At 44.6% G+C, this 21,790-nt stretch overlaps 1 protein-coding gene across 7 annotated transcripts in view; it reads left to right on the top strand.

Moving 5' to 3' along the window:
• Window positions 1–21,790, top strand: part of fgf13a (fibroblast growth factor 13a) — a 288,256-nt gene that overhangs the window by 251,868 nt on the left and 14,598 nt on the right. For all 7 annotated transcript variants that reach the window (XM_078412229.1, XM_078412230.1, XM_078412228.1 and 4 more), the window contains one exon: window positions 2,401–2,504. In XM_078412229.1, the coding sequence (XP_078268355.1) occupies window positions 2,401–2,504 (104 nt within the window). The remainder of the gene's footprint in view (window positions 1–2,400; window positions 2,505–21,790) is intronic.

Raw genomic sequence — 21,790 nt, forward strand, 5'->3', positions numbered from 1 at the left:
TGACCTGCTGAGTTACTCCAGCATTTTGTGAATAAATATCTACAATATCACTCCTCATCCTCCTGCACTCCAAGGAATAGAGTCCCAGCCTGCCCTTGAATCCTGGCAACATCCTTGTAAATCTTCGCTGCACCCTTTCTAGCTTAACAACATCTTTCCTATAACATGGTGCCCAAAACTGAACACAATACTCTAAATGTGGTCTCACTAACGTCTTGTATAACTGGAACATGACCTCCCAACTTTGATGCTCAATATTTAGACTGCCTTTTTGACCAGCCTATCTATTTGTGACAGCACTTTCAAGGAGTATTCCTCTTATGAATATTCCCCAAGACAGAGAACTACTGTCCTGCTTTCTTTGACAAGTGGAATGGGATCAGGGGGACCAGAGGATCAGGAGGAACCTGGAACAACGCAGTGGTCTCTCAGTACTGCACTAGAACACCAGTGTGAGATTTTAGTTTAATGTAGTTCCAGTCGCCGCTTTACAGGAACGATGTGGAGGCTTTGGAGAGGGTGCAGAGGAGGTTTAACAGAACGATGCCTGAGAGGAGACATGATAAAATTATGAGAGACATAGATAGGGTAGACAGTCAGAAACTTTATCCCAGAGTGGAACTGCCAAAGACCAGAGGGATTAGCTTTATGGTATGAAGGGCAAAGTTTAAAGGACATGTGTGGGGCTAGCTTTTTACACAGAGGTTGGTGGGTGCCTGGAACATGCTGCCGGGGGTAGTGGAGGCAGATACGATAAGAGTCTTTGAGAAAAGCACATGTATATGCAGGGAATGGAGGTATATGGATTATGCGCAGGCAGAGGAGAGTAGTTTGATCAGGCATCATGTTCGGCGTGGACATAGTGGGCTGAAGGGCCTGTTCCTGTGCTATACTGTACCATGTTCTGTGGAGTGCTGAAGTTTCTGGAGTGGTTTCCACGACTGGATTGAAGGAACTCTGCACTGTATATATTTTTCGAACAACGTTATGCACTTTCCTCCACCAGATAGAAAATGGAGCAGCTCAGATCAAAACAAGAGCCTTGGGATGGGATAGACAAATATATTTAAATATATGTAGAGTATATGTAGATTTCTCCAGCATATAGAAGGATTAAGTTGTTTTTTTCTTGCTGTAATATCAAAGGGCATTATGTTGCTCAGCTATTAATAAATACTTCCAACAGTAACAAATCCTGACCTCTTTGTGCAAGGAAACCGTGAAAGTAAAATAATGGTAAATATAATTGGGTTTTTGAGGACAGTAAAGAGAGGGTGGAGGTGGGGGGAGGGGGGGAGGGGTGACAAGGGAGAGGCCGAAAAAACAGTTTTCAACAACACTTGCTAACCTGGAGATCGCCAGAAGAGGGGTTAAAGGAACAAAGAAATGAGTTATATCCTTCCTGGTGAATTGTTACGCATGGGATGCAATGGGAGACTGGAGTGGGAGTGCAAGGGGAAAGAAATCTCACTCACTCACTCACTCACTCACTCACTCACTGTCACTCATTGACCCATTCACTGTCACTCACTCATTCATCCACCCACTTACCGTCATTCACTCACTGTCACTCACTCCCTGTCACTCACTCACTCACTCACTCACTCACTCACTCACTCACTCACTCACTCGCTCACTCACTCACTCGCTCACCGTCACTCACTCACCGTCACTCACTCACCTTCACTCACTCACTCACTCACTCACTCACTCACTCACTCACTCACTCACTCACTCACTCACTCACTGTCACTCACTCCGTCACTGTATTGCAAGGTGAGAGGGGAAAGATTTAATAGGAACGTGAGGAGCAACATTGTCACTCTGAGTGTGGTGAGTTTGTGGATCGAGTTGCCAGTGGAGGTAGTTCAGGCAAGTACTATAACAACATTTAAAGGGCATTTGGACATGGATAGGAAAGGTTTAGAGGGATATGGGCCAAATGCGGTCCTTACAATGTCAGAGCAAACTCAGGCTGAATAATGTCCTCAGTCTCTCTATCCTTTTGCTCATATGTGTGAAGTTTTGTCTCTCTGAAGTATCTGTCTGGTATTGTGGGATCTGGCATTGTGTGGGGGTCACCGATGGCAGGGTTTGAACGTGGCAACTGACAGAAGCTGAGAGACTGACAAGCGACCCTAACCAGTACCACATGGCCAGATAACCTTTTGTGGCAACTTCCACTCTAATTAGAATTCCCTCTCCTCTGGTCATTTGGAATACTCTGTATAATATGTATTCATATACCACTTATCATGACGACTGTGTAGCTGGGACATGTTGGCCGGTGTGGGCAAGTTGGGCCGAAGGGCCTGTTTCCACACTGTATCACTCTATGACTTTATGACTGTGTAAGGAATTATCAGTTGATTTCTCAAACAGAATTCTCTCTTTCTACAGCTTTATTCAACCTCATACCAGTGGGCCTTCGGGTTGTTGCCATCCAAGGGGTGAAAACAGGTCTCTATTTGGCAATGAACAATGAGGGGTACCTGTACATATCAGTAAGTACCGCACCCACACTTTGTACTGATTTAGTTTCAGCACAGAACGTTTTGGCTCATCTTGGGAAATGTTCTTCAATGTACCGGATGGTCACTCTGATTTATTGTGATCAAATAAAGCTAATGTTTAAGGTTTTTATTCCTGAAAGATGATTGATATTATTGGCTGTTTCTGTTTAGTATGATAACTACAGTTGGCCAATCTACTTATTAAATGAACACAGTTGCTTTGTAAATCATTTTCAATGTTTTGTTACCCATCTGTACAGCACACTTTTGCGTTTCCTTGTCCTGCATGCCTCGTTAAATTGTCCACAGATGTGTCATCCAGCTTTGGTGAGTTCTGCTTTACTGTGACATTCACAAGGATACTGATCAAACTAGAAACACAATCCATTTTCCTTGATACATAGGAGGCCAATCAACCCATCGAGTCTATGTCAGCTCCTGGAACAGACCTATCTGCCCCATTTCCCCACATCTCCATGTAACCTGTTTCCTCTCATCAACTCCCCTGAACCACCAGCCACTTACCTACAGCAGTTGACCTACATCAGCCACTTACCTACAGCAGTTGGCCATCTAACCTAAGAGCAGGTCCGGGGAATGTGGGAGGAAACCAGGGCACCCAGGGATAACCCGTGTGGTCAGAGGAGCAACGAGACCCAACCTAGCAGACCTTGCCTCATTAAGCAAACTCTCATCCCAGGAACGAACCTGCTGCACATCCTCTGCTCCACCTTAATGCAAGGTATCAAACATGGAGAGCAAACCACAGTGCTCCAGACGCTCACCATAAACATGCATCCATATTTCCCTGTATTTATGCCTCACATCCCTTCAGTAAAAGGCCATCATTCCATCAGTGTCCCAATAATTAACTTTAGCCAATCTTTTAGACTTTAGAGATACAATGTGGAAACAGGTACTTCAGCCCACCGAGTCCGCGCCAACCATCAAAAACCCCGTACTCCGGCACTATCCTCCGGGACAATTTACAGAAGCCAATTAACCTACAAACCTGTACGTCGTGGGAGGAAACCGGAGCACCTGGAGAAAACCCACGCAGTCACAGAAAGAACGTACAAACTCCATACTGGCAGTACCCATAGTCAGGATCAGACCTGGGTCTCTGGCACTGTAAGGCATCAACTCTACTGCTGTTCCATTGTTTTCTTTAATCTGTTTTGTTTCTTGCCTTCTACACCCTGTTTCCTCATTGATATACCCGGAAAACCATGAAGCCACACTGTGTATGAATCATATCACTAGATATTGAGATTTGTTTAATTATTTCTGGTGTTGATGTGTTGCTGTGAGCTTGCAGTCATGAGCAAAAGGGCAAGAGTTGCGATGGGAAGAAGTCTAGTTTCATTGAACCGGAATGTCCTGGCCGCCTCAGTGGGATCTTTCCAATGAGGTTTAAATAACTACTCAGTGAGGGAAAATGAAGCATTCTAGGCTGTAGGGAAGAGCAGGGAGTGGAACAAATTGGACAGTTCTTTCACAGTGTCAGCTCAGGCTTCATGGATTGTATGGACTCCTGTACTGAATTTGCTTTGACCCACTAATTTCACAAGTACATTCCGAAAATGATACATTTCAACGTCCATGTTCTGAATTGTTATCTGCGGTTAACTTGGATGGGAGTCCCAAGCTGATTAAAGAAATTAGCAAAACACAAAGTATTGGAGTAACTCTGTGGGTCAGGCAGCATTCCTGGTGAACATGGCTAGGTGCCGGCATTTAGGGTGGTACAGTGGTGCAGCGATAGAGTTGCTATCTTTCAGTGCCTGAGACCTGGGTTTGATCCTGACCACGGGTGCTGTCCGTACGGGGATTTTACGTTCTCCCTATGACCGCATGGGTTTTCTCCAAGTGCTCCGGTTTTCTCTCACATTCCAAAGACGTGCAGGTTTGTAGATTAATTGGCTTAGGTAAAAAATGTATAGAAATTGTTCCTAGTGTGTCGGATAGTGCTAGTGTACAGGTTGATTGGGCCAAACGGCCTGTTTCCGCGCTGGATCTCTAAATAAAAAATAAAAGTGCCATTTCGGTTTGGGACCCTTCTTCAGTCTGAAGACCCTTCTTCTTGTTTCTACAAAGTAACCAGCAACTTTGTTGATTTTACAAGGAAAAGTATTATTCTTCTATGAAACGTGTCAGGAGATGAAAAGCAGATTGAAAAAATTTTACTTTTAAAATTAATTGGTGCTTACATAACAGTGTAAGTAATGTGAGCTGTTCCTGCCTCTATAATTTATCTCTCTGGAAGGTCCCTACAGTGCTCAAGAAATGTCAACCTGCATGTTATAATACTAATTAATACAGTTCCACTACCTCCAGTAGTTTTAAGTATAAAATGTCTCAGGTGCACAGGGATTGAGGTTTTCAACAGTGGCATATGTTTATCCACTTTTATACTCTGATCAAGTCCTTCACCAAACCTCTGTTCTGAGTGAACCAAGCTCCAGGTTAGGCCCTGGGGGTAAGCCATCGTTTCAACAAGAACCAAGGCTTTGAAGAAGAAATGTGTAGGAAGGAAATGCAGATGCTAGTTTCTCCTGAAAACAGACACAAAATGCTGGAGTTACTTTCAGTCTGAAGAAGGGTTCCAACTCGAAACGTCACCTATTCTTTTACTCCAGGGATGCTGCCTGATCCGCTGAGTTACTCCAGCATTTTGTGTCTATCTTTGAAGAAGAAAGTTTGTTTTAAAACGAAATCTGCTCGGGTTTGAGGAAAGTACTGTGCTATTTTCCTACTGTTTCACGCCACGGCAACCGAGTGGTTTAATGCAATCAGTACGCATTGAGAAGTGTTGCAACCTGACATTGTCTGCATATACTGATATAAACATTAATGTATTCTGTGCCATCATCTATGCCATTTTAAAATCTAACCCCTTAATTGTTGAGCTATAAATGTACTTCTGTATAAATGTTTCAATGATTTTTTAATGTAAGGGTAGCATTTCAGATTAACATTTTATTCTTAATTCATTACTTTATCAATCTACATGGACCGAAGTCCTTCAGTTTTGACGTTACTTTCGATACTTGGTTTATATGATGCTTGAATGACTTTATATTCTCATTATTTGGCTGCAATGAGCTCCATAATTATTGAGTTGGAGACCCTGAAAATCTCTTCTGTCAGGCATTAGTTCTATCAAAGCACAAAGTGCTGGAGAAACGCAATGGGTCAGGCAGCCTCTGTGAAGGGAATGCGCAGGCGACGTTTCAGATCGGAACCCTTCTTCAAACCCAAACCATTGTCTGTCCATTCCCTCCACAGATGCTATCTGACCCTCTGAGTTCCTCCAGCACTTTGTGTTTTGTTCAAAATTCCAGTGTCTGCACTTTCTTGTGCCCCCACTAGTTCTATTACATATTTCAGTACGATTTATCCTGATTGTACATCTAGTGTATCATACTGTAATGTAACAAAGTTGGCCACGGTATTGCACTGGAAGTCAAGTGGTCACATATAAATAAGCTCAAATAAATGCACATCAGATGGAGTGCCATGGATTCCCATACTTTCCACAATCACATTTACTGAAATATTTAGAGTAGGCAGTAGGAATGTTAGAGGAAAATTATTTCCTTGAGGAAGGTTTTCAGAACAAGAGAGCATAAACGGGAATATTCTTCCTTGGGTAATGGTGCACTTTTTTCCTGAAGAAAGAATGTGTTTGAGGGAGGAGAGTACAACCAATGGTCAGCAGGCTGATTCCTGGGAATGGGAGGATTGTTGTCTGAAAGGAAATCTGGAGAGAAGGAATGGGTGATGTTTCGGGTTGAGACCCTTCTTCAGACATGGATAGGACAGGTTTAGAGGGATATGGGTCAAATGCAGGCAGCTGGGACTAGTGCAGATGGGACACGTTAGTCGGCGTGGGCAAGTTGGGCCGAAGAGCCTGTTTCCACGTTGTATGACTCTATCTTCAGGGGCCAGGCAGAGAGAGAGAGATTTCTGTCAGGTAAGAATGTTGACAGATGTGAGGCCAAGATCTCATTGTACAAAACGCATGATGTTCTGAATATCCTGATGTACCTCACGTTCTCATGTTCAATCATAAATATGTCCATTTCAGGTAGGGAATGCTGGATTTCAGCCAAAACTAGCCGTGCGTGGGAAGAGTAATGTATTCAGGAGGAAGAGAGTCTGCATCCCTGTTTCCCAACGCATCCCTCACGAGTCTCCTCACTGAGGAGACCACTGAGAGAGATTAATTGATGGGAGTAATCAACAGCTCCATTACAGTTCCACCATGGAGCTCCCAGGGTAAAAGAGGAGAACAAAATGGACTCTGATCTGCTGTTGATTGGAAACTATCTTTTTGTATAGGCCTGCTCTCCACTGCCAGTGTTACAACATTCTGAATTCAAGTAGTACTCAGTACTGGAACCCAGAGTCAAGGCTGATGAGTCACCACAGCATAAAGAGAGGGAGGGAGTGCCTTTTAGTTTAGTTTAGTTTAGTTTATTATTGTCATGTGAACAGAGATACAGTGAAAAGGTTTTAGTTGTATGCTATCCAGGCAGCAGAAAGACTGACATCATTTAGGCAGCAGAAAGACTGATAGAGAATTGACTTAATTATAATCAATTCATCCACAGTATACAGATATAGGATGAAGGGAATAACAAGATAAAGTCCAGTGAAGGCCAATCAGATAGTCTGAGGGCCTCCAATGAGGCAGATGGTAGCTCAGGACTGCCAGTTGGTGATAGGATAGTTCAGGTGCCTGATAATAGCTGGGAAGAAATTGTTCCTAAATCTGGAGATATGCGTCTTCAAACTTCTGTACCTCTTGCCTAATGGGAGAGGGAAGAAGAGGAAGTATCCCAGATGAGACTGGTCCTTGATTATGCTGGTGACCTTGCCGAGGCAGCGTGAAGTATAGATGGAGTCAATGGAGGGAGGTTGGTTTGCATGATGGTCTGGGCTGTGCCCACAATTCTAAAGGGAGACTCGCAGGAGCTCGGGTGAATCACCCACTTGGCAAAACGCGACATCAAGCGCTTCACCGTTGCCTCCAGCACACACCCCCTTGGCCCCACCATCACTGAGGACGGGGACTGTTGGACCTTCCTCTCCCCTATATTGTCCACACTGTTCATCACTGGGAGTTCCAGAGATTGTATCCGATCCATTAAGAGCTGTTTTGGAAATAACTTGAGGATATAATGTGATGTTTTTGTGTGGGAAGGAACTGCAGATGCTGGTTTACACCAAAGATAGACACAAAAAGCTGGAGTAACTCAGTGGGTCGGACAGCATCTCTGGAATAGGTGATGATTTGGGTCGGGTTGGGTCTTGTTTTTGTTTACTATATCAAAGAGATGCCTTGATCGTTCATCATTAAAAAAAATACATGTAAGAGATAAAGTAACAACTGCAAATTAGACTTTGCACTTGAGACTTTAGAGATACAATGCAGAAACAGGCTCTTCGGCCAACCGTGTTCATGCCGACCAGCGATCACCCTGTACACTAGCACTATTCAATCCACTTGGAACCATTTACAATTTTACCGAAGCCAATTGACAAACCTGAAAGTCTTTGGAGTGTGGGCGGAAACTGGAGCACCCAGAGAAACCCATGCGGTCAAAGCGAGAACATAAACTACGTACAGACAGCACCCATAGTCAGGATCGAACCCAGATCTCTGGCACTGAAAGGCAGCGACTACACCGCTGTGCCACTGTACCGTCCTTAGTTAAATAAAGAGGGAGTTTCAAGGCTGGTCACTAATTCAGTAAAATATCCACATACCAAGCAGAGTAGCTCAGCCAATGCAGGACAGTTGGCCAGAGGGTGGTGAATCTATGGAATTCATTGCCACAGACAGCTGTGCAGGCCAAGTCATTTCGGTATTTTTAAAGCGGAGATTGGCTAGTAAAGGTGTCTAATGTCTAAGTTTATGGGGAGAAGGCAGGAGAATGGAGTTGAGAGGGAGTTAAGATTCCCTCCCTCCCTCCCTTCATGATTGAATGGTGGAATAGACTCGATGGGCCAAATGCCTTGATTCTGCTCCTACGACTTATGAACTGAGTACCACAGATCACGGTGGGGTCATTGTGAGTTCTGGACCGCTCTAAAATTCAGTAGCTACATGACTGCGCCATTATCCTGAGTTTATTGTCATTTTAAGAACATTTTCTAGACATTTTATATGAGGCATGAATACTTATAAGTTCATATGAATGTTCCTTATTTAAGAAAGACACCAGATCATGTTGCGAACTACTGAATCTGTCATTATGCACGGGATCGTGAGGTACAGGTACAATGCAAATCTTGTTGCAGAAGCATCACAGGCACATAAAAGAAACACAAAAACAAAAATTATACATAAATTCTACAAGCCAGAGAAAAGTCTGTGCAAAAAAAGGAGACATTCACACAAAACACAACTGGACAACAAGTCCATGGTAGTGCAAGTGGTGATCTGTAGTGTTCTATTGCCGATGTAGGATTAGGGTTGTGCAGGCTGTTCAAGAACCTAATAGTTGTAGCCTCTCTCCTTACTGTCTTAGCAGCAGGATGTTGGTGATACCTTTTTATGAGCTTTCCAATGACCTGAAAGAGTTTTTCCCCATGAAATACCTCAGAACCTGTGACAATTTTATTGGCCACATGATCTGTCGATGCTAATCCACAATCTGTTAGGCAGTCAGATGTAAGTCACCTCTTCATGTCATGAAACTGGAGAGGGTACAGAGAAGATTTATGATGATGTTGCCAGGAATCGAGGTCCTGGGCTACAAGGAGAGGTTGAGCAGGCTGGGACTTTATTCCTCGGAGTGCAGGAAGTTGAGCGGTGATCTTACAGAGGTGTATAAAATCAGGAGGGGGAATAGATAGGGTGAATGCACCGAGTCTTTTACCCAGAGTAGGGGAATCAAGAACCAGCAGACATAGGGTTAAGGTGAGAGGGGAAAGACTTAATAGGAAGTCGGTGGTGTGGGGCATCGGGCTTCCATACCTCCTGTGCTTTGCACTGATAATTGAAAGAGGCAACCGCAGATTCAATTCAAGTCGGGTCCTCTCGCAGGTGAAGCGGACAATGTCTCAAGAGGCAGTTCATAAGTTCATGAGTCATAGGAGCAGAATTTTGCCATTCGGACCATCGAGTCTACTCTGCCATTCAATCATGTCTGATCTATCTTTCCCTCTCAACCCCATTCTCCTGCATTCTCCCCATAACCCCTGATACCCTTACTGACTAAGAATCTGTCAATCTCCGCCTTAAAAATACCCAAAGACTTGGCTGTCTGTGGCAATTAATTTTACAGATTCGCCATGCTCTGACTAAAGAAATTCCGCCTCAACTCCCTTCTAAAGGCATGTCCTTTTATTCTGAGGCTTTGTTCACTCTGGTCCTAGACTCTCTCACTAGTGGAAACATCCTCTCCACATCCACTCTATCCAGGCTTTTCACTAGTCGGTAAGTTCCAATGAGGTCCTCCATCATCCTTCTAAACTCCAGAGAGTACAGGCCCAGTACTGTCAAACGCTCATCATACATTAACTCAATCATCTCTGGATTCATTCTCGTAAACCTCCTCTGGACCCTCTCTAACGCCAGCACATTCTTCCTCAGATTTGGGACTTGATCTCTCTACTATCCGTGTGCCAAGACATTCCGCCCGGTCAAGATATTATTGCACATTGCAGATACTATTGCAACGTTTAAGAAAGATTTAGACAGGTACATGGGTAGGACAGGTTTTGAGGGATCTGGATCAAATGCAGGCAGGTGGGATGAGTGTAGATGGGACATGTTGGTCAGTGTGGGCAGAAGAGCCTGTTTCCATGTTGTATGACCCTGCATGTCTCCTGTGTTGGCATTGACGAATGCAACAGCTGGACTTTAGGTGAAATCAGCTTCAACCAGGAGACAATCTGTGTGAGTTACTCACAGGTAAGGCTGGGGCATGAGATCCAATGGTTCACAGCATAATCTGGCCTCTTCCTTAAATCAGCAACATTTATACGAACATAAGTATTCGTGCCTCATACGAAATGTCTGGAAAATGCGCATTTTAGTATAAACTTTCTTTGCTTTGACTTAGTTCTTACTTCAAGGACTTAATTCTCATTGAACAGGTACTGCAGGGGAGATCAAACAAATATGCATGAACACACTCATGAATAATCATTTAACTTTCCCTGAGGAAGCGAAGATTTTACTTGTCAAAGGGCTGTTAGTACTAAAGAAACATTGTAAACAGGTAGAGCAGAGAGAGGCCATTCGGTCCATCCACTCTACTAGAACAACATGGCATCATTCTCACTGCATTGCTGTCACCAGACTCTTTCTCTGCTTTTGATATGCCTCTGATTTTCCCACCAGTTTCACCCAATCTACCAACAAAATTGTTTATCCAGCCTCTGTCCTTACTGTTGTAGCAGCAAGTAATTGATGATACCCTTTTACGGTCTTTCCAATGACCAGAAAGAGCTTTCCCCAGCTCAGAACCATCTGCAATGTTATTCTCCACGTTATTTTTGTCCATGGTAATCTAGAATCTGTTAGGCAGTCCGATGTATGTCACTTCTTCATGTCATGAAACTGGAAAGGGAGCAGAGAAGATTTTGGAGGATGTTGCCAGTACTCAAAGCCCGAGTTATAGGGTAGGACTGTATTCCTTGGGTGAGGGGTGATCTGGTCGAGGTGTATCAATGCATGAGGGTAATAGATAGGGTGAATCACAGAGTGTTTTACCCAGGGGAGGGCAATCGAGAACCAGAGGACATTGGTTTCAGGCGAGAGGGAAAGGATTTATTAGGAACCCGAGGGGCAACCTTTTCACTCAGAGGGCTTGAAGAATGTGACCACAGCAAAGAAACAAGCCCCCCTCCAACACAAAGCTGGTGCGAGACAAACGTGAGTTATGAGCTCCCAGCCTGCAGGTTGATTTTCTGTTCTAGATAGACATTTTTTCTCTGGCATTTGGTGCCAGGTTTTATGCTAATTCATTTCTACAATTCTCCACACAAGCAACACTGCATACATTTCCTGACTACTTTATTGGTTGTGAAACATTCTTGGACATTTTAAGGCTGTGAACAACAATAAAGAAATGGCACTTCAAACATTTTCTCCCATGAGCTAAACTTAGAAACACGTACAGTTGACCACTTCACCTCTAGGTATTGCTTCCAAATTTCTTTACAATGCAGAAGGTGCATTTTCTATGCAAAGACCTGTCCTAATGCCTCTAAAATGCTGTAATTGCATCAGCCTCCACCATCTCCTCTGACAGCTCGTTCCATATATCAACACCCTCTGTGTGAAAAAAACCTACCTCGCAGAACTCCTCTAATCTCTCTTCTCACTAGTTCTTGGCTCTTCTGACCCGTACAAAAGATACTGAATCTTTATTCCAACTCCCCTCATAGAGTTATACAGTATGGAAAAAAGTCCTTGGCCCAACGAAGAGGTCAGCAAGTGGCGGCACGGTGGCGCAGCGGTAGAGTTGCTGCCTTACAGCGAACGCAGCGCCGGAGACTCAGGTTCGATCCTGACTACGGGCGCCGTCTGTACGGAGTTTGTACGTTCTCCCCGTGACCAGCGTGGGTTTTCTCAGAGATCTTCGGTTTCCTCCCACACTCCAAAGACGTACAGGTATGTAGGTTAATTGGCTGGGAAAATGTAAAAATTGTCCCTAGTGGGTGTAGGATAGTGTTAGTGTGCGGGGATCGCTGGGCGGCGCGGACCCGGTGGGCCGAAGGGCCTGTTTCCACGCTGTATCTCTAAATCTAAATCTAAATCCTTACGCTAGTTGCACCTGCCAGCTTTTAGCCCATGGTCCTCTAAAACTAAGTTTCCTTCTAATCATAATATCCCTCTAATTATAATTTTATAAACTTTTGTTCGGTCGCCCTCACCTCCTGTGCTCCAGTAAGAACAATCCAATCTCTCCTACAGCCTTTTACTTGAGGTGACGCTCTTCAGTTCCTCCCTCCATCTTTCCCGTAGTGTGAGGTCCAGAACTCCACATAACACTCAACGTGCAGTTTGACCAAATGTTTTCTACAACTGCAGTAATGATGCCTTATTCTCAATGCCTTGGCCTATGAAAGCAAGCCTACCAAATGTCTTCTTCACTATCCTGTCTACCTGTGTTGCCACTTTCAGGGAGCTATGGACCTACGCCCCAAGATCTCACTGTACATCAACGTTTGCAAGATCCTACATTTCTTATTACTGATTTTGGATTAAATTAAATAATCCCAGCATAGAATCTACATCTAGAGTGGCTCGTCACCAATACCTCAAGGCCTTTGCTCCATTCACAAGGCACAAGTCAGGAATGTGAGGGAACAATCCCTACTTACCGACATCAGTGGCACTGCAAGAACTCTCAAGATACTCAGCACCATTCAGGGCAACGGAGCCCGTTCGATCTGCCCCCCCATGCACCACTCTAAACATTCACTCCCTCCAGCAACAGCGCCCACTGGCTGCAGTTAAGCCATCTACAGTAAATGCGCGACAGGTACTCACCCAGGCTACTCTGACAGCACCTCCCACACCCACAACCATAACCCTCTAGCACCAAGAAGGACAAGAGCAGCCTGCAAAAGGAAGCACCCTCAACTGCAGGTTCCCCGTGGAATGCTGAATCCTGACTTGGAAATATATGACAGGTCCGACATGGTATAAATCCTAGAGCCCCCTTCCCGGCAGCACCATGGCTGCTTCTCACCAGAGCAACTGAGCAAGAAGGCAGCTGCCCAAATGGAGATTGGATTAGCTATTAGAATGAGCAAAAAGGCTGATCGTGCCACAACGCCCGCACACCACTAATGAATAGAGACAGCCATGCTAGTCTGCTACCTTCAAATGGCCAGATTTACTGAATGCAGCTTTAGTAAAAAATACTTTACGCCACCATGGTTGCTCATAGTGCTTTGGTTTTTGCTCTATTAAGATCTAGTTTTATTTGGAATAACTGATAGTTTATTCTATATTTATTGTTGTTGCGTTTGATGTGCCTGTAAAGCTGCAGCAAGTAAGAATATCATTATTCTGCTTCATATCCGCTGCATGTGACAAGTAAACACTCTTGACTTGACTCGATTTGCTGCCACGATAGAATCTGAATGCAGGATTTGTTGTGTTATTCAGAGTGCTCTGTTTTCTTGAAATTCATCATCTGTAACAAGTGAGCCCGTGTGCGTTGACCTGTACAACTCTGCTGTAGGAGAGATGCCATTTACCTGGAAATGAGAGAAGACTTATGAAGATGTTGCCAAGACTCGGGGGCTTGAGCTAGAGGGAGAGATGTGGCAGAGAGGACTTTATTCCTTGGAGTCCAGGAGGCTGAGGGGCGATCTTATAGAGGTGTATAAAATCATGAGAGGGATAGATAGGGTGAATGCACAGTCTTTTTTTCCCCAGAATTGGGGAATCAAGAACTAAATTCATGAGGATGTTTCCAGGGCCAAATGGCTTGAGTTTCATAGTTGGATAGGTTGGGACTTTTTTCTCTGGAGTGTTGGAGTTTGAGGGGGTGAACTAATAGAGGTGTATAAAACCATATGTGGCATGAGGAAGGTGGATGGTCACTGTCTTTTTCCCAGGGTAGAGGAATCAAGAACTAGAGGATGTAGGTTGAAGGGAAGAGGGAAAAAATGTAATAGGAACCTGAGGAGCAACTTATTCGCACAGAGGGTGGTGATTATTTGGAATGAGCTGCCAACTGAAGTAGCTGAGGCAGGTACTACAACAACATTTATAAGTACAATAACAACATGGGAAGGAAAGGTTTATATGATACGGGCCAAGCACGGGCAAATGGGATTAGCTTAGATGGAACAACCTGGTCAGCATGGATGAGTTGGGCCAAAGGGCCCGTTTTCACACCATGTTACTTTATGGTTATGACCTTGTGATGTTCAGCTGTTTCAACAACAATCCTTTAGAGTAATCTCAAGCCTCCAATGTGGTAAAATATCCCAAAGAGTATTGTCGGGGTGTTACGAAACAAGATGTTAGGGTAAGTGAGGTGAAAGGTGGCGGTGAAGAAAGTGTTTAGGAGGTATATTAAAGGTGGAGAGGTTCAGGAAAGGAAAATCTATGCAATATTTTACACAAATACAGGTTGTTATTGTGGAAACGAGACAGGAAAAACAGCATAATTTGCTCCTGTGAGCAAATTGCATGGGGCAGAATTCCCATTGGAATAACTATTGATGTTTCATCAAAAGCTTTCAGGGCTTTTAATGATCCATTAGTTTTTTTATTTTTATTTTCTTTAATGTAAATCTCATTTTCTCAGTCTGTGCCTCAAACCCTCAAAAACCCAGTAATGGCCTTGGCTGCGTAGGGTGAGGTACGGTGGCAGTGGGGTCTAGGTCATTCCCAACCTTAAACCCTTGGAGAGGTTGATCCGTGGTGGGTTGGAGCATCATTCCTGCTTAGCCCCTTCACATGAAAACCATAGCATCGATTTCTGAAGCCAAACACCATTCATAAATGGTCCATCCCTCTCCTTCACAGCTGCAGAAACCCTCATCCACGCCTTCATCGCCTCCCGTCTGGACTACTGCAACAGCCTCCTCTATGGCTCACCCTCAAAAATCATCAGTAAACTTCAATACATTCAAAACTCCGCTGCCCGTCTACTCACCCACTCCCCGATCCGTGACCAAATCACCCCCGTCCTTTACAAACTCCACTGGCTCCCCATCCCCCAGAGAATCCAATACAAAATCCTCCTCATGACCTACAAAGCCCTCCATAACCTGGCCCCATCCTACCTGACTGACCTCCTCCACAGGCACACTCCCACCTGCACCCTCCGCTCTGCTGCTGCCAATCTCCTGTCCCCCCCCCCCCCCCCCCCCCCCCATCCGGACCAAACTCAGATCCTGGGGGGACAGGGCTTTCCCCATCGCTGCTCCTACCCTATGGAACTCACTACCCCAAACCGTCAGAGACTCCTCCTCACTCACCACATTCAAAACATCACTGGTCTCACCTGTTCAGCACTGCCTTCAACCACTGAAAGTCACCTCACCTTCTGTCTCCTTTCTCTGTTCGTTTACTTATTTATCTATTTATTCACTTCTCTATGTTCTAGAAATCCCTGTAAAGCGTCTTTGAGTGTTTGAAAAGCGCTATATAAATGTAATGCATTATTATTATTATTATTATTATAAACATCTGGTTTAGCTTTCTAAAATTTCAAACAGGAGCCATAAAAATCAGACCCCACTGAATCAAATAGCAAATGCAGAAGACATCCAGGCAAGTCAAGTCGGGCTATGTTTATTGTCATACGCACAAGTACAGTAGATCCTGGCAATAATAGACCTCTATATACTGGATATAGTCTATAGAGAGTCTGAAGAAGGGTTCCATCCCGAAACATCACCTATTCGTTTTCTCCAGAGATGCTACCTGACCCGCTAAGTTACTCCAGCATTTTGTGTCTATCTTCGGTATATACCATTCTATATAGCGGATTTTCATTACTGCGGACAGAGTCTCCCATTGTACCATCCCCCCCCCCCCCCCACTGAACTAGAGCATACATTAATACAATCAGGCCAAACTCCAGAACAGTAGGTAGAGCAAATGAGTAGACACAGAGGGCTGTATATGGTTCTCAATATTGTAGACCATTAGCTTGAGAGATGATGTCCAATATCCCCAATGGGGTCGGGGGGGATAGGTCAGTACCCTACTTCAGTCTGAAGAAGGGTCTCGACCTGAAATATCAACCATTCCTTCCATCCAGAGATGCTGCCTGCCCTGCTGAGTTACTCCAGCATTTTGTGTCTATCTTCGGTTTAAACCAGCATCTGCATTTCCTTCCTACACTATCCACTACTGAGTCAGCTGTTCCTGAGTCTGGTGGTGCGCACTTTCAAGCTTCTGTACATTCTGCACAATGGGGGTTAGGGAGAAGAAAGAATGACCGGGATGGGACATCTTTAATTAGATTGACTGCTTTTCAAAAGCAGTGTGTGGTGTAGATGGAGTCGATGGTGGGCAGTCGGGTCTGTGTGACTGGGCTATAACTACAACTCTGCAATCTTTTGTAGTTGGGCACAGATGTTCCCAAACTAAACTGTGATGTTTCCTTGTAGGGTTGTTGAGCATTGTAAGCATGGGGACTTCAACAGGTAAAAAGCTTGACCCAGTATACATGACAATAATAAACTTCAATGGTAGGACATGTTCAAGTCCTGGTTTGGACTAATCTGGAAGGAAGATGGGAAATGCCTATTGAAACTGTGGAAGTATTCTATATGTTCGAAGGAATAGGGCGTTCAGCCCAACACCAAAAAAGGGGGAAAATGCGTGAAAGATTACATTTACCCACCACCCTTTGGGTAAAAAAGTTACCCCTCAGGTTCTTGTTAAATATTTCCCCCCTCACCTTAAACCTATGTCCTCTGATGAACTCCTTCATGCAAGAATTGGACATCGTTGTCTGTGGTAGAGATCACCATCCACAATAGGCCCAGGAACAACGTGATCTCCAGATTCCACCAGGAAGGGACTCTATAGGTTCTAGGGGTGGCACAGAGGCACAGCTGATAGAGCTGATGCCTTACAGCACCAGAGACCCGGGTTCAATCCTGACCTCGGATACTGTGGCTGTGTGCGGTTTGAACGTTCTTCCTGTAACCGCGTGGGTTTTCTCCGCGTGCTCCGGTTTCCTTCCACATCCCAAAGACGTACAGGTTTGTCGGTTAATTGGCTTCTGTACATTGCTCCTAGTTTGTAGGATGCGAAAGTGGGATAACACAGAATTATTGTGAATGAGTGATTGATTGTCGGCATGGATTCAGTGGGCCAAAGGACCTGTATCTATGCTTTATCTCTAAACCAAACTAAACTAAACAAGAGACGCAAGGAACTGCAGATGCTAGAACATTGAGCAAAAGCACAAAGTGCTGGAGGAACACAGCAAGTCAGGTAGCATCTGTGGAGGGAATTGACAGACATCATCTTGGGTTGAGTTTGAAGAAGGGTCCCGACGCAAAACGTTGTCTGTCCATTTCACCAGCACTTTGTGTTGTGCCACCTATCCCACTAGATCTTTTATCAGTATTGTTGTAATCATTGCCCTATGATTACCACATTTCAGACTGTCCTGAAGCATTTCTTGCCTTTTATTATGTGAAAGTCTTCATAATTTTGAACCCGGTTTTAAAATCTCCCCTTAACCATCTCAGCTTCATGGAGACGAGCCCAACATCTCTATACTTGAAGCCCCACACATCGCCTCGGCACTTTCACCACAGCTCCCCTGGGTGTCCACAGAGTGGAGTATTTAATATGATGAAGATGATACTTTATTGTCACATGTACCTGGGCACAGTGAAAATCTTTTTTGCATACAATCCAGTAAAATCACACTATAGCTAAGCACAATCATAGATAAATACAAAAGTGCAATGTTTGTCATGTAATAGTAGACTTCACCCAGACAGTACACAAAGAGTCGCCATGTTTTTAGCACCAACAAAGTTTCAAAGTTCTTAAGAGTGCAGTCTTATCTTGGCCTGAAAGGCCCGTTGTCCTGATAGCACCGATCCTCTCCTCCATCCGCCAACATCTTGAAAACAACCCTTTGGCCAGCGTCCGCCGTCATCGCCGGCTCTCTCCACCCTCCTCCCTTGTTCCCGGTCTTTGGGATTGAACAGGGGACGAGACTCGGACGACTCCAGGTGTGTTCCCGGTTCTGCCGCGGGCGAGCCAGGCCTGCTGTCGAGATGTGGCCGCAGCACAATGGGAGCTTCTGCCCCCCGCAAGGCTGGCCGGGAACATTGCTGGGCTCCGTGGGTTTGGTTCTGCTGATTTCACTGGGAGTGGGTTAAAGTTGGCGGGGCAGCCTACCACCTCTGTGGCAAGTACCAGAGACCCCGGATTAGCGATGGTTTGCACAGATCTGCAGCCTCCACTCATGCTCTCCGTCAGACCAACACCTACCCTAATTGGGAGCTGTGCTTTTAATCAGTCTTGTGATGGGAATGTGTGTGTGCTGGTGAGGAAGCATGAGATGAGGCGGGCTAAAGATTGCGGGCACGGAATGGGCTGGGTGGACCATGAATATCCTCACCAATGTTTCTTCATGTGTTATGGATGCTGAAACAACTGCTTGGTTTGGTGTTCGTCTGCTCTCAAAGGCATGTTATAATCCACTCCATCAACAGCCTCTACCCAAAGGCTTAGGTCTTGTTTTCATACTGACAGTGTTTCCATAGAAACTCTAATCACATACATGGCAAAATTCCACAGTCATTTCAGCTGCAGTGCAAGGTGGGATTTTAGCACAGGAGCAAAACTGCTCATGAAGGTTTTAGGTTTATTATTGTCACTTGTACCGAAGTGTAGTGAAAGGCCTTGCTTGGCATGTTGTCCGATCAATTCAGATAATACTATACCTAAATAAAATCAATTCAAACTTGTGCAATAGGTAGATCAAAGGGAAGATACAGAATGCAGAATATAGCTTAGAGTATAACAGTACAGCAGAGTAACTGGCCTTTCAGCACACAGTGTCCATGACGATAATTTAAATTATTCTCCACTGCCTGCATATGGTCTATATCTCTCCATTCTCTGTATTTTTGCTCAACATCCCTACATCGACAGTTCTTTGTGTCTCCATTTTTCAATGCTTACCAAGCCTGGAATGTCAGAAGGCTTACTGAATCCCCCACAACACTGCTCTCATCAATTTACTCTTCACCGTCTGATAAGAAGGGGGTGACTGGGCTGGTGAGAGTGCAGAGGAGATTCACCAGGGTGTTTCCTGGATTGGAGAACTAATGGGGAGAACTCCAACCCAGTGCCACAGTCTGGACAATGGCCTTTATGGAAAACTAAAACTCTATATTGCTGACAATGTTGGCTTTAAATCACACAAATTGGTGCCAGCAACATGACAAATCTTGTGCACCGTCTCAGAATGATCTACTATTCTTGCACTCTTGTACCCAAATATGATTGTGCCAATGCACAGTAAGATTTTTTACTGAACTGTAAGCAAAAAAGGAATTTCACTGGACCTAGGTACGTGAGACAATAAAGAACCATTGAACCCATTGAACCCCAAAGCATTCCATCGAGTCAGTAAGATAGGATTTCCCATGAACAAAGCCCATAGTTTATCCCTTACAATACACCCTGTTTTTTCCAAGGGGAAATAAGTAGTGCCCCTTGGACTTTTTTCCACTATGTTTCCTCCCACTGATGCAGGATCAACTAACCTCTTACCTGGCTGAGACCTATCACCTTTCTGGAATAAGGAATCCTCGTTCGCTGTCCTCCAGTCATGTGCTTCCACACACTACCAAGATATAAAGGTATCCATCATCACCACTACCACCCCATCTGTCCGAAGAAGGGGCCCATCCTGAAGTGTAGTCTGTCCATCTGCTCCCATCAAGATCTAAACCCTGTAGAGTAACAGTCTCAGTCCTGACTCAGACCACTATTGATATACACACTAAGTGGTCCACTTTAGATCGGACTCCTTCCCATTCTCCATTCTCCTGGCTTTTCCCCATCAGACATGCTACTGAAAATAAAAAAGCATTGTAACGCACCAATTCCAGACAAAGTCCAATGTCTGCAATGAGGTTGAGGTGAATCAGATAGTACACTAGCTTGCAGAAAGACCATTCAGAAACCTGATACCAGGGGAAGAAGCTGCCCAAGTCTGGTGGTGCGCACTTTCAAGTTTCTGTACCTTCTACCCGATGGGAGCGGGAAAAAGAAGAAATGACCAGGGTGGGACAAGTCTTTGATTATGTTCGCTGCTTTTCCGCAGCAACATGAGGTATAGAATCTGGTCTGTATGATGGACAGGACTGGACTACATCGACAACTCTCTGTAATTTCTTGCGGTCTTGAGCAGAGCTGATCCCAAACCAAGCAGTGATGCAGCCGGCATTATGCTTCCCATGAACACTACCTGTTAGAAGATGCAGCATTCGTTGACGTTCAGGGAGCCCAGTATCTGAAATAACAGTTTGATGTTGAGGTGGAGCCTATGACTCCTCATGAGCTTGTGTGGACATTCTCCCTTTAACCTCCGTCCACTCCATCAGGCAAGAAACTAACATCAGTTATATATATTTTTCCCAGTTTTCTTGCCCCTATGACAGTCAGAAGAAAGATCCTGACCCAAAACATTGCTTGCCCATTCCCTCCACAGGTACTGCCTGACCCACTGAGTTCCTCCAGAACTTTGTGTATTGCTCAGGGTTCCAGCATCTGCAGCTCCTTGTGTCTCAGATATTTCTGTTTGTGGTCAAGGCCTCTTTCGACATGATACATCCCTGCTGGTTCTTCAATAGACAATAGGTGCAGGAGGAGGCCATTCGGCCTTTCGAGGTCCTGCAAGGTTTGGGTCCTAGGTAAATGATACAGCGTGGATGGCACTTGTTTTAAATTATCACAGCCATCATTCCCCTTCTTAGCCAAGTCATTTTACAAGGTGCTATTCGGCATGGTTATTAATAGTTTGACAGTGAGCTTAATCCTCACACTTATTGAACTCTATTACAAAACAAACTCAAACCACACTCACCTGTTTCCACCGATTACTGGCTAGGCTTTGTCCCACCCCCACCTTTCTGCTCTCTACTACAATCAGTCTGAATAAGGGACACGACCCAAAACGTAAGTTGTCGATTTCCTCCACAGATGCTGCCTGATATTTCCCCCAGCACTTTGTGTTTTGCTCAAAATTCCAGCATCTGCAGTTCCTTGTGTCTCTTTGATCATCTTGCTTCTCTTGGCCATCACTCAATGAACAGCAGAGTGGCTTGTTGGCCAACTCCTGCTTCTAAGAAGAAAGGTTTGTAGAAAGGTCGCTCCATGTTTTCCAGAGATGCTGCCTGACCTGCTGAGTTACTCCAGCACATTGTGCTGTTTTTTGTAAACTGAACCTGCAGTTAATTGTGTTTACATTTTCCTGCTTCTATTTCTTTTGTTGCTATTATGCTAAATTAAATTATTCAGTACCTGGTATGTTTGATTAATGGGCTGTCATACAACATAGAGACAGTTCCTTTGGCTCACCAAGTCCACATGTGTTGAAGTGATGCTGCACGAGGGATGAATATCAGAGAGAATGCTGCATCGTTCTCTTTTTGAAACTGTTGCTGTTATATTTCACGTGATGAATTGCAGACCACTGAAGCACTCTTGTTGTTCCCATCTCCCACCCAACCACCAATGCTTGAGAGAAAGTAATCCAAGTTTGTGCAACCTCTCCTTGAAGGTAATACTCCAA

Source organism: Rhinoraja longicauda, chromosome 15 (genome assembly GCF_053455715.1).
Source record: "Rhinoraja longicauda isolate Sanriku21f chromosome 15, sRhiLon1.1, whole genome shotgun sequence".
Taxonomy (NCBI): Eukaryota; Metazoa; Chordata; class Chondrichthyes; order Rajiformes; family Arhynchobatidae; genus Rhinoraja; species Rhinoraja longicauda.